The sequence below is a fragment of the Alternaria rosae genome (genome assembly GCF_020736505.1).
Source record: "Alternaria rosae strain MPI-PUGE-AT-0040 chromosome Unknown BKA58scaffold_7, whole genome shotgun sequence".
Lineage (NCBI taxonomy): Eukaryota > Fungi > Ascomycota > Dothideomycetes > Pleosporales > Pleosporaceae > Alternaria > Alternaria rosae.
The window spans coordinates 925,392-944,615 of record NW_025763576.1 but is presented as its reverse complement, the minus strand read 5'-3'; the positions used below and the strand labels follow the sequence as shown (position 1 = coordinate 944,615).

General features: G+C 52.1%; 8 protein-coding genes across 8 annotated transcripts; 4 read left to right on the top strand and 4 right to left on the bottom strand.

Annotated features, from left to right (window-relative positions):
- Positions 1-47: 47 nt before the first annotated feature.
- Positions 48-687, bottom strand: BKA58DRAFT_388334 (uncharacterized protein). Its single transcript, XM_046170641.1, has one exon. It carries the CDS (start codon positions 553-555, stop codon positions 352-354), a length of 204 nt encoding a protein of 67 aa, XP_046023279.1. The 5' UTR covers positions 556-687; the 3' UTR covers positions 48-351.
- Positions 688-2,680: 1,993 nt separating this feature from the next.
- Positions 2,681-4,563, bottom strand: BKA58DRAFT_208203 (DNAJ heat shock family protein-like protein). Its single transcript, XM_046165992.1, has 4 exons — positions 4,302-4,563; positions 4,070-4,183; positions 3,335-4,008; positions 2,681-3,281 (listed from the first exon to the last, which is right to left on the bottom strand). The coding sequence occupies exons 1-4, from the start codon at positions 4,333-4,335 to the stop codon at positions 2,988-2,990; spliced, it is 1,116 nt and encodes a 371-aa protein (XP_046023278.1). The 5' UTR covers positions 4,336-4,563; the 3' UTR covers positions 2,681-2,987.
- Positions 4,564-5,219: 656 nt separating this feature from the next.
- On the bottom strand, positions 5,220-7,220 carry BKA58DRAFT_208201 (centromere/microtubule-binding protein CBF5). The gene is made up of 4 exons (XM_046165991.1): positions 6,986-7,220; positions 6,777-6,933; positions 5,861-6,719; positions 5,220-5,813 (listed from the first exon to the last, which is right to left on the bottom strand). Exons 1-4 carry the CDS (start codon positions 7,092-7,094, stop codon positions 5,448-5,450), a joined length of 1,491 nt encoding a protein of 496 aa, XP_046023277.1. The 5' UTR covers positions 7,095-7,220; the 3' UTR covers positions 5,220-5,447.
- Positions 7,221-7,292: 72 nt separating this feature from the next.
- BKA58DRAFT_208199 (uncharacterized protein) lies at positions 7,293-8,736 on the bottom strand. The gene has a single exon (XM_046165990.1). The coding sequence runs from the start codon at positions 8,556-8,558 to the stop codon at positions 7,563-7,565; it is 996 nt and encodes a 331-aa protein (XP_046023276.1). The 5' UTR covers positions 8,559-8,736; the 3' UTR covers positions 7,293-7,562.
- Positions 8,737-9,461: 725 nt separating this feature from the next.
- On the top strand, positions 9,462-11,553 carry BKA58DRAFT_208195 (WD repeat-containing protein 70). Its single transcript, XM_046165989.1, has one exon. It carries the CDS (start codon positions 9,636-9,638, stop codon positions 11,337-11,339), a length of 1,704 nt encoding a protein of 567 aa, XP_046023275.1. The 5' UTR covers positions 9,462-9,635; the 3' UTR covers positions 11,340-11,553.
- Positions 11,554-11,625: 72 nt separating this feature from the next.
- Positions 11,626-12,489, top strand: BKA58DRAFT_388325 (uncharacterized protein). Its single transcript, XM_046170640.1, has 2 exons — positions 11,626-12,087; positions 12,140-12,489. The coding sequence occupies exons 1-2, from the start codon at positions 11,721-11,723 to the stop codon at positions 12,220-12,222; spliced, it is 450 nt and encodes a 149-aa protein (XP_046023274.1). The 5' UTR covers positions 11,626-11,720; the 3' UTR covers positions 12,223-12,489.
- A 38-nt stretch (positions 12,490-12,527) lies between these two features.
- BKA58DRAFT_388324 (glucose inhibited division protein A-domain-containing protein) lies at positions 12,528-15,019 on the top strand. Its single transcript, XM_046170639.1, has 2 exons — positions 12,528-12,831; positions 12,885-15,019. The coding sequence occupies exons 1-2, from the start codon at positions 12,713-12,715 to the stop codon at positions 14,845-14,847; spliced, it is 2,082 nt and encodes a 693-aa protein (XP_046023273.1). The 5' UTR covers positions 12,528-12,712; the 3' UTR covers positions 14,848-15,019.
- A 689-nt stretch (positions 15,020-15,708) lies between these two features.
- Positions 15,709-19,156, top strand: BKA58DRAFT_460410 (peptidase S8/S53 domain-containing protein). The gene is made up of 9 exons (XM_046174762.1): positions 15,709-16,392; positions 16,457-16,581; positions 16,646-17,152; positions 17,189-17,228; positions 17,294-17,374; positions 17,426-17,719; positions 17,809-18,378; positions 18,435-18,879; positions 18,950-19,156. Exons 1-9 carry the CDS (start codon positions 16,018-16,020, stop codon positions 19,039-19,041), a joined length of 2,529 nt encoding a protein of 842 aa, XP_046023272.1. The 5' UTR covers positions 15,709-16,017; the 3' UTR covers positions 19,042-19,156.
- The last annotated feature ends 68 nt before the right edge of the window (positions 19,157-19,224 follow it).

The following is a 19,224-nucleotide window of genomic DNA, read 5'->3' as shown; positions in this document are numbered from 1 at the left end:
ATGCTCCAGTAGACTGATGCTAAAGCTCTTCACACAAGACGGAGGCTATAATGAAACTTTGGATTTGCTACGTTTTGGCGGTCCAATGCTGAACCTCGACGTAAATGTGATGATAAACTTTGGATAACCTGTGCGCATTCTTTGCGGCGTATGAGTCTGAGACTCGAACGTTGAGAAACGTAGCCATGCATGTAGAACCAGAACTTCTCTGGAACGGACAAACCAAATTGAAAGAAAAGAATAACCATCGCAACGATAAGCAAAGTACCTCTGTACGCGTGTGTAGATGTGTCGCACGATCTGCATCCCAACATCGGCCAACTTCTCCGTTCCCAGCTTCTTTTTTCCCACTCAAGCTAACTTGAACACACCACCGTGCCAGCCGTATACCCTCTGAAGCCTCCTGCCAAAACGCCGAGCCATGATGTAGGGAATGCTGCTATCGGGATGTGGCTCATGAAACTGGATGCCACGAACGACATCCAAAGAACCGCAAGGAGTAAACTGCCAGGCTGAGCCCTGGAGCTTTTCGGCAGAGAAGCCAGCCCGAATCATGGCGCGTTTGAAGTCGTCCCAATTGATTGCCTTTGGTATCTCTCCAAGATCTGCAAGAGAGACATGGAACAGGGTCTTGAACACCTTGTGGGCACGCTTATCGACGCAGTAGATTCTCTCGGGCTTCTTCTCTGGGCTTGGATGGCCGATGTCGTGAGCTTGAGTCGCTGGCTCGATATCTAGAGGAGTCTGGCAGCGTGTCTCCTGCTTGGCACTCCCCCGTGTGACCGGCTTATCGAAGGTTCCAGTAATTTGTAGTGCAATATCGTGGTCGTAGTTGCTGATGACATTGTACTCGATGCTTCTGGCGCAAGCGCGACCTGCAGGTGAGAGCGAACTTGTAGACTGAGTGCATGATTTTAGCTCTATACCCAACCTGCTCGTGTTTGGATATGATGATCTTCAAGACAACAGCCAGCTGGCGAAAGAGGGATAGTGCTTAGGACACTTAAGGTGATGTGCCACCTGCAAAAGCTTGCACCGGTGTTGAAGAAGCCGTCATTTCGTGAAGGAGCTTGGTCGGTCAGTAGCGCTGGGATCCATATCCTCTCTTAGCCACAGGTGAGGCTAGATGCGCGCTTCCAGATGTGCATAATGACCAGAAAAGGCATGTTTGTTGTGATCGCAGATGAATCTCGCATGTCCTTCATGCTTTTGAGATGATATTGTTGAAGTTCGAGAAGCGCGGAGACTTCGCTTTCCCAAGCAGACACGCAGCCTGTTACCTGCTCTCTAAATGATCTTGACCTGTCGAATGGGTAGTGCTTCGAAGAACTCGCTCAATATGCTACGCTGTTCTTCTGTGGACTCTTTGTCCCGACATACTGGTTGGAACACGATCATTCCCATTCTTTCAAAATTGCCATTGGCGACCTCTCGCAGAATAAGCCTATAGGAAGTTGGGATTTTGTCATCTGAGTAAAAATGAATTGGCACAGCGAGGTACGTGTCTTCAGTCGTTGCACTCCGATGACCGGTGTTCCAATCGAAGTTTGGCCGTAAGACCTCCGAAATAGTTGCCAAAGGGTCTCCACATAGAGGAGGAAAGATCTCCAGGCGAGGCCAAAGTTTTTTTTGGTTCTGAAGAGGCAAGGTGCGTTAAACGAATTGGGCACATGGGGCCCTCCAAAGTGATACTAGCATTCATGACTTCGCCAACATGAATCGGTCCATTCCGAGTAAAAGACAGATCAACAAGCCTAAGTGATGGCACGATGGTTCCGCGGTCCCATTGAACTATGCTTTGTGAAGATGACCACGACCACGTCGGAATGGTGTCTGAAGGACGTGGCACCTGCCATTCACCAAACTCGTTGACAACCCAGGCTAGATCGGTAAGCAGACTGCTTTTCCACATACCCGCAATGTATGTATCGGATTTTCGCAATCGCATTTCTCGTTCGACTATAGCGGCAATAGGTGGCAGCCGGTCGGTCGCATACGTTGAATCCAAACCAGAATAGGTCGTTACAATTGCCCGCCAGCGGTTGACTGGATCTTCCTCGGCATCAAAGAACGCGTTGCTTTTGGTACTCACCGTGTTGAATCCTGGGTAGTAGTCACCGTAGGTTAACCCACTTTCTGTTGTGAACAGACTTGGGTATTGCCAATAAATCTAAAGTGGATGAGGATAAACAAAGCAGTGAGGAGCCTATGTCGTCGCGCTCAGCGAGATAGTAAGCAGAAAGCTGCCAGGAGGCGGGGCAGCGTGCATGCTTGCCGCAGTATAGGCTGTGCATTCCTGCGGCACATGCTGATCTGAAGTTCCAATACCGGTGACTGTTTTAGGAGCCATGGCTTCGAGACTAAGTGGTTGATGGGTGAAGAGATGAATAGTAGAATGGAGAGAACGGATGCCGGAGCTGTAGCTGGAGCCGTGCACGCCAGAAGGCACTAGTCATCTTTCCATTTCCATCGCAAAGGAGGACGTTGCAGTCGCGCACGTAGGATCTACGGATCCGAGAACCAGATCTTATGGCTTTAGTGCTGGATCTCAAGCTCAATGAATCTATCCATAACTGATTTAGATGAGTATCTTCAAATCGGATGTTTGGTCGTCCTCATCCATTTGACCGGCATTCCAGTACACGTCTTTAATGACCAGATTGTTCAATATTTTGGGACATTGGCAGCGCAGTATACTAGTTCATTGATTCGTCTATCATAGACGCGTTACTTCATATATATCATCCCCAATCATCCTTACCAGCATTCCACCACGCTGGCCTTCCATCTCCTCCTCCCTTCCAAACAACAATAAACATATCAGAACTCCACCGACGCCTTCGTGTGGCTCATGTCGAGCATATATAGGCGTAAAAAAACCGATAAAGAAATGCAAATGATATACGAGAATCAAAGTTCGTCTCGTCACCAATACCCTGTCACACGTTGTTCATGCGCAGGAGCAGGTGTTCCTTCCCTCAGTCCAACTATAGTATTTCCTTCAGCTTCTCCTTTTGTGCGCTTGTCAAGCTGGTGGGGAACTTGATCTTTACGCCGACGATGAAGTCGCCGCGATCTGAGGGTTTCTTGGACTTGGGCATGCCGAGGTTGGGATATCGTTCTGTCCAGGTGGGACCTGTAGGACCGCCGCTGCCGACGCTGAGTTGTTTGCCGTCGATGGTTTGGACGGTTCGGCGCCAGCCGGTTAGGGCTTCTTTGAGGTCGATTTCGATCGTGTGTTTGACGTCGTCGCCTTCGCGGGTGAACATTGCGTGGGGTTTCTGTGGTGTCGTTAGTATCGATTTTTGCGTGAATCGTGAATGGAAAGACTTACCTCAGAGACGATGAAGTGTAGATCTTGTGTTCCACCCTCCACCTGGTCGCCGACATCTGAGAACTTGATCTTGCTACCAGCCTTCAACCCCTTCTTGATAGGCACCTCCAGAATCCGGTCTTGCGTGCTTTGCTTGCCGGTACTCTGGTCGTATGTCTTGCGCTTAATCTTGAGCTTCTTGGTGGTGCCATTGTACAGCTCTTCCAAGCTCACCGCAAGCGGCTTCTCAACAACCGTGACTTCAGGCTCTGGTGCTCGTCGTCCACCGCGGAATCGGCCGCCTTTTCCACCTCCACCACCGCTTCCGCCCATACCACCACCCATTCCGCCAGGCATACCGCCCATGCCGAAGCCGCCAAAGTCAAAGTCATCACCGCCGGCGCCGCTGTTGCGCATAAACTCGCCAAAGATATCGTCGGCGTTGGAGAAGTTGAAGCCGTTTCCGCCGCCGCCGCCCGTCGAGAAGTGGAACGAGCGTGTGCCGCCGGGCATGCCACCCGATGATGCGAAGGGGAAGCCTCCGCCGCCTCCTGCACCCGCGAATGGGTTACCACCAGCACCTCCAGCATCTTCAGGGTGTGGTACGCCGCCGCGTAGTATGAATTCGAGGCCGTATTGATCGTACGTTTTGCGCTTCTCGGGGTCGGAGAGGATTTCGTAGGCTTGTGAACATTCTAAACGTACTGTTAATATACTATATCCAGACTGTGTGAGCTAGGGAATTGGTTTACGTACCTTTGAATTTCTCAGCAGCTTGCGGGTTGTCCTTATTCTTGTCGGGGTGCCACTTCAGCGCCGCCTTGCGGTATGCTTTCTTGATCTCATCTTGCGTCGCGGTTTCTGATATGCCTAGAACTCAGTCAGCAATAGTTCATGTATCTACCCGAGACCTCGAACACCCCGGGCCCGGGCATGCCGCGTCCTGGCAGGGCAGGGTGGTGGAGGGGCACATCCGAGGCAAACGTACCTAATGAATCGTAGAGCTTGGACTCCTTGACCATTTTGAAGTCCGGTGATTAGAAAAGTAGGGTGTCTCGTGTATGCGCAAGTAGTGTTTGTAAGCTTCTTTGGTGGCAGCTTGTAAGGTTGGGTCGCATTTATCACTCGAGCTTTGGATGTCTCTCCACTTGTCAAACGACGCTAGCGGTGACGTCGAGCCCTGACGCGGAGCGAACACAGGGAAGCTTCGAGAAGCTTCAACCACAATGCCATATCCTAACCATCACAAACTCTGATGTCGTGCATCATGCGCTTCAACTCAAAATTAGAAACCTGAATTCGTAGCACAGGGATTGTATCGAATCGACGTATCTAGCAATGAGCTGGCGCGCTCCACCTGAAGACGCGCGCTTGCCGTTCCTCGTGGTCTTGCTTGACGCGCCCCGCTCTTGCAGTCTAAGAAGCTTCACTTCAACACGTGAAGCCTCGCAGCTGAAATGAAGTCGCTATGCGTTAAATTAGCATAATCTTACGATCCCAGATTTGCCGAACGCGTCATTGGGTTGCAAGCTTTCTATTTCAACATACAGTTCAGGGAATACTCCTGCAGCGATCTCACGACGCAATGATCCAACGCTCAAGCGCGCCGCCCAAGTTCTTCGAGTCCACTGGCTAGCCAGCAACAACCCGAACACTTTCCCAGTTAAGATGCAAGACATTTCAACATAGGTTCCGCGACTCCAAGTACCCTCCCTTGGCCTGTTGGCATGGACATTTAGGCATACATACGAAGCATCAGAGTGGTGTTTTCGACCACACAAGCCATAATTACAGCCTACGAGAAGCACTGCGCATCAATGACAGCCATGTGAAAGTATCAGAAATGTGAAATTTAAACAGTGAATTGAACATGTCTAGCGATACGCAATGTCGCACTTGAACACGCAATCGACCACCTTTGTCGCAGAAAACTTCGACGCGCCATAAAACGCCAGCATGCCCATGATCCCTAACGCCATTTTTCCGGTATGCTACATTAAAGAAGCTGGTATCCAAGGATAGAGTAGTAGTAACTATGACATGTACACGGTTCTGGTGTACAGCGCTTGTACAGGCAACAGCAATGCGCGCTGTCGCTTTTTGGTTCGGACGTCCATCGTTCATAACTGATCGTTTAGTCGGAGTCGCTGTCAGAATCACCCTTGCTCTTCTTCTTGTCCTTCTTGGCGGCCTTTTCGGCCTTCTTCGCAGCCTTCTCTTCCTTCTTCTTGCGCTTGCGCTCGGCCTTGTCCTCATCGGCCTCATCGTCACCGTCACCGCGGCTCTTGCGCTTCTTGCTCTTCTTGTCGGTCTCAGCTTCCGCCTCAGCCTCTTCAGTAGAGGTAAGACCCGTCGCTGGGATTGCAGGAGCGGCGAGAACCTCAGAGGTCGAAGTTGTCTGGGCAAGGGGAGCAGAGGCGCCGTCGACATCGTTCCTGTTGAAGTCCTTGTACTCAGTGTTCCACTTGGAAGGAGTCTTGTCGTTGGGGCGGCCGAATTTCTGAGCATGTCAGTATAGCACTCGCAAATCTGAAGTTGATCACCTACGTCAAGAGTGCCAGCCTCCTTCATCTTCTTCTTCTCGGTGGCGACTGGGCCCATACCCCACCTCCTGGGGTAAAGGTCACGTTCCATAATGACACGCTTGATCTTCGCAACAACACCGTGGTCGCACGATGACATCTCGACAGCCGACATTTGCGCGTAAGCGAGCGCGATAGCCTCACCCTTGGTGGTCATGAGGACGACCTCCTCGTGGATCTCAATACCCTTCTCGAATCGCAGCAGACCGGGAAGCATGAGCTTAGCACCGTAGCAGATGGCGTTGACAGAGCTGTCCTTGACCACGATACGCTTGTAGCTCATCAACAGACTCTCCAGAGGCGCGATGACCTTGCGCAGGTAAGCCTCGTCGCGGTTGTTGTCGTGTAGCCATTGGGCATCGAGAACGTCGTGCAGAGTGACCAAGTCCTTGGTCTCGTCCATGGCTCCACTCCTAACACGGCGGAGCTCCTGCATGTGGGCGCCAACACCGAGCAAAAGACCAAGATGCACGCACAGAGTACGGATGTAGGTTCCAGCCTCGCAGCTGACCCAGAACACACCGAGCTGCCTCTCGTTGTCAAACTCGTACAGCTTGCTCTCGTGGATGGTTCGAATACGGAGTTGACGCTTGACGGCGGAAATGAGCGGGGGACGCTGGAAGAGAGCTCCGGTGAGCGTCTCAAGGGCACGCGCAAACTGGGCCTCGCCTCCGGGAAGCTTGTCATGCATGCGGATGACGCAGACATACTCCTTTCCGGCTCCCTGCTGGGACTTGACGAGACGAGTGGCGCGATCAATGCAGACGATGAGGCAACCAGTGACCTTGGGGTCAAGAGTTCCACTGTGACCAGTCTTCTCGACTCTTTGGCACGCGTTAGCTGAATGCGCCTTAAAAGAAAAGTCACGAAGTGCCTCTTACCTCAGCATGCGCTTGATCCATGACACGACTTCGTGAGAGGATGGGTTGGAAGGCTTGTCGAGGTTGATAACACCAGAGCTAATGTAAGACTTGAGGTCTCGCGACAACGGTGTGCATCCATTTGGGATGGGAGTGTAGTGCGATGTGCGAACGAGCACTGTACGCGCATTAGCAAAGCATTCTGGAGCTATGGGGAAGCTGCAGCATACGGTCGCTGTAGTTTTTGAGCAGGAGCGGCCAGTCGCTTGTGTCGATGGCAGGCGCAGCCGCCGCTGGCTTGATCACATACGCGTCGGGGTCGGTCTGCACGAGAGCCATGGCGATTATTGTGTCGGGTGTTGGTGTTGCGATTGGCGATGCGATGTTCTCGAACTTTTTTGCAGTAGTATTTTCACGGCGTCCAAGCTATTGGACGCATAGACCATCATGCCGGATCTTTGTCGGGCCGTTGTCTAGCCCGAACACGCATCAGATGTTCGCCAGACGACTAGACACAATATTCTGTCACCTCATTCAAGAAAATATCTGAACACTATGGAGCCTACATCAAGATGAAAACATGCAAAGTAGATGACCCAACGTCAATGTAGCCACCAGACCTGTTCAGGTTTTTCCTTGTATGAGGTGCTGTAGTGTTCTTTGTTATGGCCGATCACAAACAAGTCAGATGTACAACATATTGTGATATTATTATGGATTCATTGGGTAACAAATGTGTATCACACGCCCCCTGCAACTACAATGAACTCTCTTTACGCAGCACCCCTACTGCCAACTCTGATCGTTCTAGTTCACTACCTGTCCGTACTCGTTGCTATGCAAAGTGGTAATGTCTCCACTACGGACGCCCTGTCTCTCGTTCAAAATCTCATCCTCTCCCGTACTGCGCAGCGTGGTGCCATCCATCTTGCCATCGACACCGCGTCTAACGCCAGGCTCGATCAGACTGCCTTCGCCACTGAGCACATCTGGCCAGAACGCCTCTTCAGCGTCGAGCAGGGCCCTCCAAATAGGATCAATCCTGCTCTTGACCTCTGCCCATCTTGTATCATCTCGGTCAACAGCGTCGCTTACACCCTCGTTGACAATGCGCTCAAGCTGCTCAACGAACATGAGGAAATCGCGATTTGACCAATTGGGAATGAACTCTCGGCGCATCGCACCGCCGTCTTGGTCGTTGTCGTAGTTCCGAGGAGAAGACTGGGCGTCTTGTCGGCGGGCCCAGGACCAGGCCTCGTAGTATACCTTCTCAGTCGACCATAGTAGAACGGCGCCTTCGAGCCACGGCATGAACGTGTTTGGTTGTTGGGAAGCAACACTAGCGAATAGTGCTTCATAGCGACGGAGCCCTTCGGATTTGATGTTCTCTTGGAGTGGTGAGGGGGGAAGATCGATCTTGTAGATCTCAGCAACTTCTTGGAAAAACCGCAACTCCCTCTCTCCATTCTTGATACCAGATTCTAACCACGCAATGAATCGCGTGGGAATGTCTGGCTCCTCACCAGGTGCAGTCGTTGACTTGTGCGTACTGCGGATGAGGTTGAGGGTGTGGTTGATAGTAGCAAGATAACCTTGAAGGTACTGCCTGTCGTTTGCGAGCCATTGTGCAATCAAAGGCTTTGGTAGGGTGCCTTTTGCGGCACGCTCGAGGAAGGGGTGTCTTGTAACGCGAAGCAACTGTTCATGATTGATGGCGAGAAGATGAGTTGTTACTGCCCAGGGGACGTTGGTGGGGTCGATGTCGCTCTTGCTGGCCCAGGTTCCGGGGTGGTGGTGAGGCATGGTAAGTATCGTTCACGTAGGATCTGTGTTATCTGTATTGAACGGTGTATGTATTCGATGAGGTACATCCTGCGGAGCTGGCGGGGTAGCAAGCTACTTAAATGCTATAGGAAAGATGCTTGCCAAGCGACACGATGGCTCCGAGGAGACACAATTACGTGTTGAGGCTGAGAGTACAACAGCGTGTGGCGTTGCCAAGTAGGATTGATGGTGTTGAATGTGCGCATGACGTCGGACAAGGACCATCGGAGTTTGTGACGCTCTGAGTGGTGCAGGCGTACGGCAAACCGGAATCTAGAATCCCAACTTGGAACTTGGCAGTTCAATTCTCAGCGGAACTCTTGGCATCAAACCACTTAGTACTTGTCCAAGCCATACTCTGTGGCTGAAGCAAGGCGGACTGCTTGGCGCATGACGATGCCGCCACTTGTGAGCTGCTGCTGGTGTGACAGTTCGAGTGTGCCGGACAAACTTCGGGCAGCGAGATTAGTATACAAGATCACGCGACCAAAACATTCGATCGAGGAACATGGTGTTTGTTGGTTAAGTTTAACTTGTACCGGCATATTGCCAGTCGTCCAATGGTCACATTGCTTCGTTGAACGCAGGTGCTCCGAGCGGTGGTTGTGGCGACAACGTTATAGTCTACAGTAGAAGAAGTGGTAGGCTCCAAGCCATTGTCGGCGCCAACCTCGCTAATGTACTCATGGTTCTAGAGGTTTAGAACCTTCGAAGTCTAACTGGCAACATCATTGCCAGCCAAAAGAGACCCATTTACGATCATGTCCTCGTCTAGGGGTTGTTCGTAAGACGAGCGGACGTGTTGAAGAGTAGAAGGAGTCTAGACAATCCAATGTAAGATAGAAAGCATTTAAAAAACCATGGGATTTTGACGATGAGATGAAGACATAAGGGATCCATGAATGGTAATGAGTGAAGGGTGTCCCGAAACCGCGGTCGAGTGTCTTAGCGCGGCGCGTCATACTGCAGCCTCCTGCGCTCCACCTCGAACTTTCTTGCGACCGACCGTCGGCGCCAACCCTAGACCAACCAGCGGGCTATCCACACAGCACGATCATGGAATTTTCTGCAGACGACGAACAGGCTCTCAAGCAATACTTGCCCAGCGAATTCGGAAAGAAGGACGGCTCCGTGAACGTCGAGGCGCAAATCGAGCGCGCGCGTAGGCCAGTGGTTGATGAGAGCAAGCAGGCAAAGAAGGAGAAAGGGTCGGACGACGAAAAGGATTCGGACGACGATGATAGCGATATGAGCGATGAGGAAGATGAATATCCAGTCTCTCACGAACTGATCATCAAGACGCACGATCGTGCAGTCACGACGATTGCGCTCGATGCATCCGGTACGCGGTTGGTAACTGGAGGGAACGACTGCACACTCAAGCTGCACGATCTTAGCGCACTTACCCCAAGTACTATCCGCGCATTCAAGACGGTCGATCCTTTCACCACCAAACCCTCGCAAACCGCCGAGTCGCATTCGATACACCAGGTCATATTCGGCCCGCACTCTGGCGGCCAATTCTTATGCATTACTGCAACATCACAGGCGAGGCTGTTCAGCAGGGATGGAGAGCTTATATCGGAGTTTGTCAAGGGCGACATGTACCTGAGGGACAAACACAACACAAAAGGACATACGGCAGAAATCACAAGCGGCGCATGGCACCCCACGAATCGCGACCGCTTCGCTACAGCAGGCACAGACAGTACAGTGCGGATATGGGACGTGAACAAGAGGATGAAGCAGGAGGAGGTCATCGTACACAAGTCAAGAGCTGCTGGTAGCGCAGGCATGACAAGGATGACGGCCATTGCATGGGGCGCCGCGGCCGAGGGAGGGAGCAGTATGCTTGTGTCAGCAGCACTAGACGGAAGTCTCGTCATGTGGGGTGGTGAGGGACCCTACCACAGGCCGACAGCAGAGATTAAAGAAGCGCATGCAAGAGACACATGGACGAGCGGGCTGGATATCAGTGCAGATGGCAGGCTGGTGATCACAAGAGGAGGGGACGACACCATCAAGTTGTGGGACACGAGGAAGTTCAAGACACCTCTGAACACCACATCACATCCGTCAACGTCTTCACAATATCCGACATCAAACATCAAGTTTGCGCCCAACTCGCAGAGCATAGTCACAGGATCAGAGACCGGGCACCTCCACATCCTCAACCCAGCAACACTTCGCCCAGAGCTCGTCACACCAGTCACGCCAGGCTCTCCTCTGATAACGGTCAACTGGCATCCCAGGCTCAACCAAATCCTCACAGGTTCAGCCAACGGTCAAACGACGATCCTCTTTAACCCCAAGCTGTCCAACGCCGGTGCTCTTACCATCCTCAGTAAGGCCCCAAAGAAGCGCCACCTCGATGACGACCCGTCCCTCACCGTAGACATGGACCCGCTCGGTATGGCTGGTGAAGCACACGATCCTTCTGGCAATGCAGCCTCATTCTCCGCACGCCATCCCACCATCGGTCTCACAGCCTCAGGCAAGAGCCGAGACCCACGGAGACCGCATATCCCAGCTACAACACCTTTTGCCAAGTCAACGCCCGATCAGAAGTATGTTATGGAGCAAATTGAAGGCAGTGATATGAGGGACGAGGATCCTAGGGAGGCGCTGCTCAAGTATGCGCTGAAAGAGGGAGAGAAGGCTGTATTTACTGGTGCATGGGAGAAGACTCAGCCAGTTGGAATCTACAAAGACTACGACAGTGAGGAGGATGAGAGGGAGAAGAAGAAGGCAAAGCGGTAGCCGAGCCGGGGCTGCATACCGACTTGGGATCCCTACAAGGGATGTTTGTATCATAGCGGAATATACCCAATAGCACAGAGACTATAGATTAGTCAAGCTACCAATCAATCTATACAATGATCACGGGTAAAACTCCTAGGACACGATGTGCGGATGAAGGCTTGGGTACCATGGGCGCACGTGTCAGTGCCCCTTGTCATTCGACCTTGATACCTTCGAAGCTACCTAGGCAGGGCTACACTAGCGTAACCGCGTCGCGCCCCATAAGCAAACGCAACAACCCCACTCGTCTCGCATCACGACAACCTCCAGCCCACAACCGCCAATTCGACCGCCACTCCCTACGCAACCCACCAATTCCGCGCCAAAACACCCCCGACGATGTTCTCCTCCACCTTCCGCGCTGCGGCCCGCGCACCCACCTCGACCTTCGCACGCAGCTTCTCGTCCACCCGCCCCTCGCAGGTCGCGCGCATGACCGTCATTGGCCGTCTCGGTGTTGCGCCAGAAGAAGTCACCGTCTCTGGCGACAGGACGCTTGTGCGCTACGTAGTGGGAACGAGCTACGGCAAGGGCGAGGACAAGAAGACCAGCTGGTTCCGGATTGCGAGTTTCGTACAGGGCGCGCAGAAGGACTTCTTGATGAATGTGCCCAAGGGATCGATGCTCTATGTTGATGCGGATGCGCGCATGGAGACATATCTTGACAGCGAGGGCAACAAGAAGAGCAATTTGAGCTTGGTCGCACGTGCGTTTTCTGATGCGGGTGGATGAGAGAGGTCGTGCTAATTTGTCTGTAGGCAACTTTGATGTCTTGTCTCGGCCTCGTACTGAGGATACGGAAACTAACGACGAGGGGCTGGTTCAGGAAGCTTCTGGTTAAATGTGCAGGTTTGAAGGGCTCCTTCGTCTTCGACCATTATGTTCCATGATTGCAGTTCTTTCACGACAGCTCCGAGTGGCAAGTGTTGGCTGCGGGGTAGAGAAGTTTCGAGGAGACACATCTTTGCGCGGTGCTGTAGGATCTCCTTGTGGATTTTCTTTTTACGATATTCAAATGTACGACTATGGGCTCACAGTTCACTTTGTAAGATCTCTACTCTAGGAGTGGCGTGGCTTGGAATTAACGGAATGATACCTTTTTCTTCAAGACACATGAATATACAGCTACTAACAACGCCATTACGGGAGTAATTTTAGCAGCAGAGAGCCAAACTACGCACTCATCAGTTCAGCAGCTTGGTATACCTATTGCATCTCGTCAGGCTACCCACTTGCGCACGGACGTGATGCGGCGAACGAAGACCTCCGAGTTGACCCATCATGAGTTCTTGTGGCGCAACGTCTAAACTCCAACACAGCACCTCCACATCATGCACAGAGTCGTGCCAATACCAGCGCGTCAGCTCTGGGGCCATGCGCCTCGGGTACGGTCGCTCAATCGCTTCAGTCGTCGCCCACGCACATTCGCGACGGTGTCTGGCGCAGATCGGTACGCCACTATACTAAGACCCCACCAATTGACCAACACTGACTCTTATGTAGACCATACGATGTAATAGTAATTGGCGGCGGCCACGCAGGCTGCGAAGCCTCCGCGGCGGCAGCTCGCTCCGGCGCCCGAACGGCCCTCATAACGCCCTCAGTCCACAACCTCGGTGTCTGCTCGTGTAATCCTTCATTCGGCGGTATCGGAAAAGGCACTATGCTTCGCGAAATCGATGCGCTGGATGGTATTGTGGGTCGTATTGTGGATAAGGCGGGTGTGCAGTTCAGGGTGCTGAATAGGAAGAAAGGACCTGCCGTTTGGGGACCCAGAGCGCAGATTGACAGGGCGCTGTATAAGAGATATATGAAGGATGAGATACTGGCATACAAGGGGCTGAGTGTTGTGGAAGGTAGCGTGGCGGATATCATCGTGGACAGGACACAAGAGGAGGGATCGAAGGGCCAGTATGGGAAGATTACTGGTGTAAGATTGGAGAGTGGGGAGATAATACCGACGGGAAACGTGGTCATCACGACTGGCACATTTCTTGGGGGAGAAATACACATTGGTCTTGAGTCGTTCCCATCCGGACGCATGGGTGAAGCTGCGACCTTTGGACTAAGTAAGAGTTTGAGGGATGCCGGGTTCACGATGGGAAGGCTGAAGACGGGGACACCACCACGGTTGGATGGAAAAACAATCGACTACAAAGTTTTGGAAGCGCAGGAGGGTGATAATCCACCCATGCCTTTCAGCTATATGAACGAGCGCGTTCAGGTCGAGAACCAATTACTGAATCACGAGACACGAACGAACGAAGCGACGCACGACGTAATACGAAATAACCTCGAGAAGTCAATACACATTCGCGAAACCGTCAAAGGGCCGCGGTATTGTCCATCACTAGAATCGAAAGTGATACGGTTCGCAGACAAGACATCACATATCGTCTGGCTGGAGCCGGAAGGTTTCGACAGTGATATAATATACCCGAACGGAATCTCCTGTACAGTGCCCGCGGACGTACAAAATACCATGCTCAAGACTATTAAGGGTCTTGAAAACGTGAAGATGCTGCAACCTGGCTACGGTGTGGAATATGACTACGTTGACCCGCGGAATTTACGCTCTACGCTTGAGACAAAGAACATTTCGGGACTCTTCCTTGCTGGTCAGATCAACGGAACAACTGGCTACGAAGAGGCAGCAGGTCAGGGGGTAATTGCTGGTATCAATGCTGGCTTGAAGAGTCTAGGAAAGGAAGCCATGGTTCTGACGAGAGCGGATGGATACATCGGCATCATGATTGACGACCTCATCACCAAGGGTGTCTCAGAACCGTACCGAATGTTCACCTCCCGCTCCGAATACCGAATGTCTGCCCGCGCCGATAACGCCGACACACGTCTCACGGCCATGGGCCGCGCCGCCGGCGTTGTTAGCGATCTACGATGGAAAGCCTTCGAAAACGAAGCCGAACAAATGGCCGCTCTAGCCCAAATCCTTCAATCCAAAACCATGGGCTGGACAGACTGGAACAAAGAAGGCTTCCCCGTAAGAAACGACAGCACAAAACGCTCCGCATACGACCTCCTCCGCCTCCCTAACACCACCCCCTCGAATCTCACCACCCTTCTCCCCGAAATCAAAGCCTTCTCACAACGTATCCAAGACCGCGTTCACATCGAAGCCACATACGCCCCCTACGTCGCTTCCCAAACCGCCACACAAGCTCGGTGGATCAAGGACGAGAACCTCAAGTTACCGGTCGACCTCGACTACGAATCCATCTTTGGGCTTAGCTTCGAAGAGAAGAGAGCGTTGGAGGTAGCGCGGCCGGAGAGCGTGGGCATGGCGAGACGCGTTGAGGGTGTAACGCCGACGGGTGCATTGAGGTTGTTGCAGTATGTTAGGGGTGTGGGTAAGGAAGAGAGACAGGCGAGGATGAAGGAGGAGATTGAGGCGAGGAAGGAGAAGTATAGGGGCGTCGCGCAGGGGGTGAGTGTTGAGGGGTTATGATGAGTGGGTGGTGGTGGTGGAGTGCAGGTTTTTAACATATGGCATTGGGCGGCGTTGGAAATCATCAGATGCGATGATAAAGTCTATACACTGGTTTCAAATAGTGATGGTCAACAGACGACCTTCAAAGTCAATCGCGATCATCCCGCATACCAAGGTACAACTTCATGACCAGCCCGGACCACGATCAGGCCGAAGTCTGAGTCAAGCGCGCGTTCTCTTTTGCGTTGAAAGCGGAACTTGCGGCCGACAACACGTCGAGGTCGCTGTTGCCCTCCAGAACTGTGCCCCGCTGTCGGATGACGTCGGTTCGCGAACGCGACTGCTAATCTAGATATCACATGATGCCTGCCGTGCCACTCAGTTTTAACAACAGCTTCTCGAAATGAGGTTTCTTGTTCTTGCTTCGCTGCGATCGCCCATTTCACGATTTGAACCCTCCCATCTCCTTCTTCGATAACGAGATCGTGGATTACAGTGGAGTGCGCACCGGAGTGAGTTGCGCTTACATATCGATTGGCATCATCATTGGACGTGACGATGGAGAAGGAACGAAATGGTACGTCTTTCTCATCTCAGTTGTGAGGCGTGTACATCCTTTTGTTACAATCTTCGTCGCAGTGGGGGGCTAAATCGTGATTGCGCACCGAGAGGTGCTACGCCGCTGTCAGCTTGGGTTACTGTGCCTCTGGTGTTGAGCCGAGTGGGCGCTTTACTTGGACCCATTACGCATGCGTTCAGAACAACACCATCCCACCAGGCTACGCCGCTATCAGTTTGAGCCACTGCGCCTTTGGGACCAACTCGAGTCTACACCTTACTTGGATCGGATCATGCAGTCGTTCCTGTATCCAGGACGAAACCGCCCCGGCATGCTACGCCTCCATCACTGTGGGTGACTGTTCCTTCGGGTTCGAGTCGAGGTTACTCCTTGACTTGGGTCAGGTTACGCAGTTTTGTTTCTGTGCCAGAGATGGGGCGGTCTCATTTTGAGTGCCTCCAAAGACGCGTGCGGATGAGTACACGTATCGAGAAATACGTGGGGTATAAGGGGATACACTTGAAAGCCAGTTTGGACCTCGACATCTTCGAGGTTGTCTCATTCTTCATCATATTGCTTAGCTGATTCACAGTCATCTCGTACCGCTTTCCAAACTCCTTATTGCAGCCATGAGGCTCAACTTAGCAGTGCTTCTCTTCGTTCCGCTGACGTCGTCGATGTTATCTGCTAACGGTAACGCCGCAGAATCCCTGGAGCAAGTCAAGGGCGAATCAACATTACAGAAAGATGTGAACCCACCAGTTGATCAACACGCTGTCGTCTCCCAGCTTAGAGGCGTTCCGCTCGAATCCACCACGGTGGAAGTGCAGCAAGATGCTTTTTCTGAAACCCGAGTTTACACGGTTTGGGCAAGCGACGTCCACAACGAAGCCCAGGTCAATGAAACACGCATTTGGCTCAAGGGCCTTGTCAAAGACAAGGACAGGATGCGTGACGAGCTAGGATGGAACTGGGACACTGTCGAAGATCTCCCCAAAGAAGAGGTGAGCAATGGCTGTATGAAACGTGTGGGGGATGATTACTGATCTCACATTCTATCCTCTATAGTTTGACAGGCTGTACGATGAAGGCAGGTTAGAAGAGGAGCTCGACAATTTCGAAGTGGTGCGTGCATGGTCAGGCGTGGTTTTGGACCAGGCTGGATACGAGAAGGTCGCAGCCAAAACGGAATGGTAATTTCTGGCTGTACGAAGTGCATGGAAGGCATATGCTAACTTTATACCTCTACCTCTGCAGGGTAAAGGCAATCAAGGCCAATCTACACACTTCGGATATGAACGCACGTGCACTTCCGACAAAGATATATACTGTCTATGCAGCCGACATCAGGAACGAGGCCCAAGTCAACGAAACCCGAGTTTGGCTGGAAGGTTTAACCAAGGACAGGTCTAAGATGCGCGAGGACAAGAGGTTTCCCTGGGATGAGCCCGGGGATATACCAGAAGACGAACTCGACAGATTGTACGATGAGGGCAGACTCGACGCCGAGCTTGACAATTACGAAGTAGTCTACGCGTGGGGGGGCGTCGTACTAGACCAATCAGGGTACGACGAGGTGGTGGCAAAGACGGAATGGGTGGAGCATGTCGAGGATCCGAGTCAATACCACGAAGTGGAGATGATTGCTGTCCCCAGAACGAGTATGAAGACCACGAGAACTTTGGAAGCTCGGAAGTTCGAATGGGGAGATTGGCAGAAGCAGGAGGGGGCAGCGCGTGACTTGGTCCAAGCCAGCTGTTACGAGTAAGTGTGAAGGTCTCAATGCTGTATCTTGACTAGGCTGACACATCGATCCAAGGGGAAGCAATTTGGACGATTCGTAAGTACCTACTACGGTATTCGATGCCCTAAAAAGGCCGAAACTGACCTGTTACGAATATCAAGGACTACATTCACGAGAAGAGAGCCGGAAAGGGAGCGCATGTGTATGTTTTGGATCATGGGGTACAGGTAGACGTCAAAAAGGTAGGGACTCACCTCACATGCCTTGGTGACATCGCTCTAACCCAACTCCAGGAAATTGGCGATAAGGTATTTCCGGGATTCGACAACGAGCAGGATAATAGCGGTATCGTAGAAACACGGGCTTTCACCAACCAAAATGCTGCGCACAACATTCGATACGACCATTCCCCTAAGGGTCACGGAACCAAAGTAGCTTCTAAGATCGTCGGACAATGGGGAACCGCAAAGGGAGCGACACTGGTGCCGGTGCAGGTCAAACCGGGCGGAGACGATATTGACAGCGGGTTCGAAAGGATTGTTGCAGATGTAATCAGAAGGCGTAGGAAAATACCAGGGTTCAAAGCAGTAAGTGCGACCTACAACTGATGCCACCGACGCTTGTTTACTGTTCTGGACCAAGCTTGTTGAGTATACTAACGTCGCATGACTTCTAGATTGTCGTTATGAGCAGGGGTACAGAACGCGCCGTCGGAGACAATGGTCACAAGGGCTACACACGAGCAGAAGCAGAGAACGATTACAGAGCAAAGCAACAGATTCGCTGGATAAAGGACTTATTCAATTACGGAGTCCCCGTGGTGCTTGCTTCAGGCAATAATGCCGAAACTGGAAGCCGAAAAATCATCGACCATTTCCCCCAAGTCTTGGAGACGGATGACTTTCCCATTCTCAATGTCGGAGCTGCAACGCTTGCAGGCAAAGCTGCACCTTTCTCGCAAGGCCTGGGTACTCAGCAAGATCCAGAGAAGCGCACACAGCTGACCATCTACGGTGTTGGAGTAGATGTCGACGTCCACGATCAATATGACGGTGCAGCAACGCAGGATTCGGGTACGTCGTTCGCTGCACCGGCAGTGGCAGGCATTATTGCTACACACATGAACTACGAATCCTGGGACCAGAGCAAGCAAGGACTCGACCGAGTGAAAGAAATTAAGAGATGGATAACCACGCCTGAGTCGAGCTGGGAGCGTGCCAAAGATCCCGACAAGCAAGTCAACATGGTAAGAACAGCGGCAACACAATCCGAAGTTAGTAAGGAAGCTGACAACCCAAACAGATCTGGAACGGCGCAGACAAAGCAGCCCACGACAGCGTCTCCAACAACCAGTCGCCTAGCCCATCCTCTCAACCACAAAAGCGCACCTTTGCCGTCGGCCTCGAACAAACCACGACCCCAGAATGCTCCAACACCATCTCCAATGGCGACTTCCCCCCATTCACCACCTGCAAATCTAAACACGAAAACCGATACTTCTTCTACCGCCTCGACAACAACGAAGAACCCGACAGCCTGTGCATCTCTCTACTCAACGACTTCCACCAAGACGATCAAGGCGCAACAACTGATGAGTATCTCTTCGAGCATCCGACGTGGCCGGCGGGAGAGTGGACACTGAATCTCTTCGGCGAGGAATTTGTCTATAGAAATGATGGGCAGAGTCCGGGGGCGCTGTTCAAGGGTGAGCAGCAGATTGGTTGCTCAGGTGATCTGGAAAACCATGGTAAGTTTGAGAGTCCGGAGCGGAGAGTAATGACAGTGCGCTTTGACCTTTTGCTAACAAAGTGTTTTAGATCCTCTGTCGAATGAGTTGTGTGAGAACACTCTGACCAAGGAGGAAGGGAGGAAGAGGAAACGGAGACGACTAATCGGTTGCACGTGGTGAGTGCATGTGTGGTCATGGCAATGACATGGGTAACTCTTTCTTTTGTTTTGTTAACTTTTACTCTATGTAGAGTCCTGGGCTATTTTTTGTTTCCACAATCTCCCAGGATTGGGGTCTGTCCGCTTGGACCGATGTCTCTCTTTCTCGCTCGTTTTCGTTTCGACGTCCTTTGTTGCGGTCATC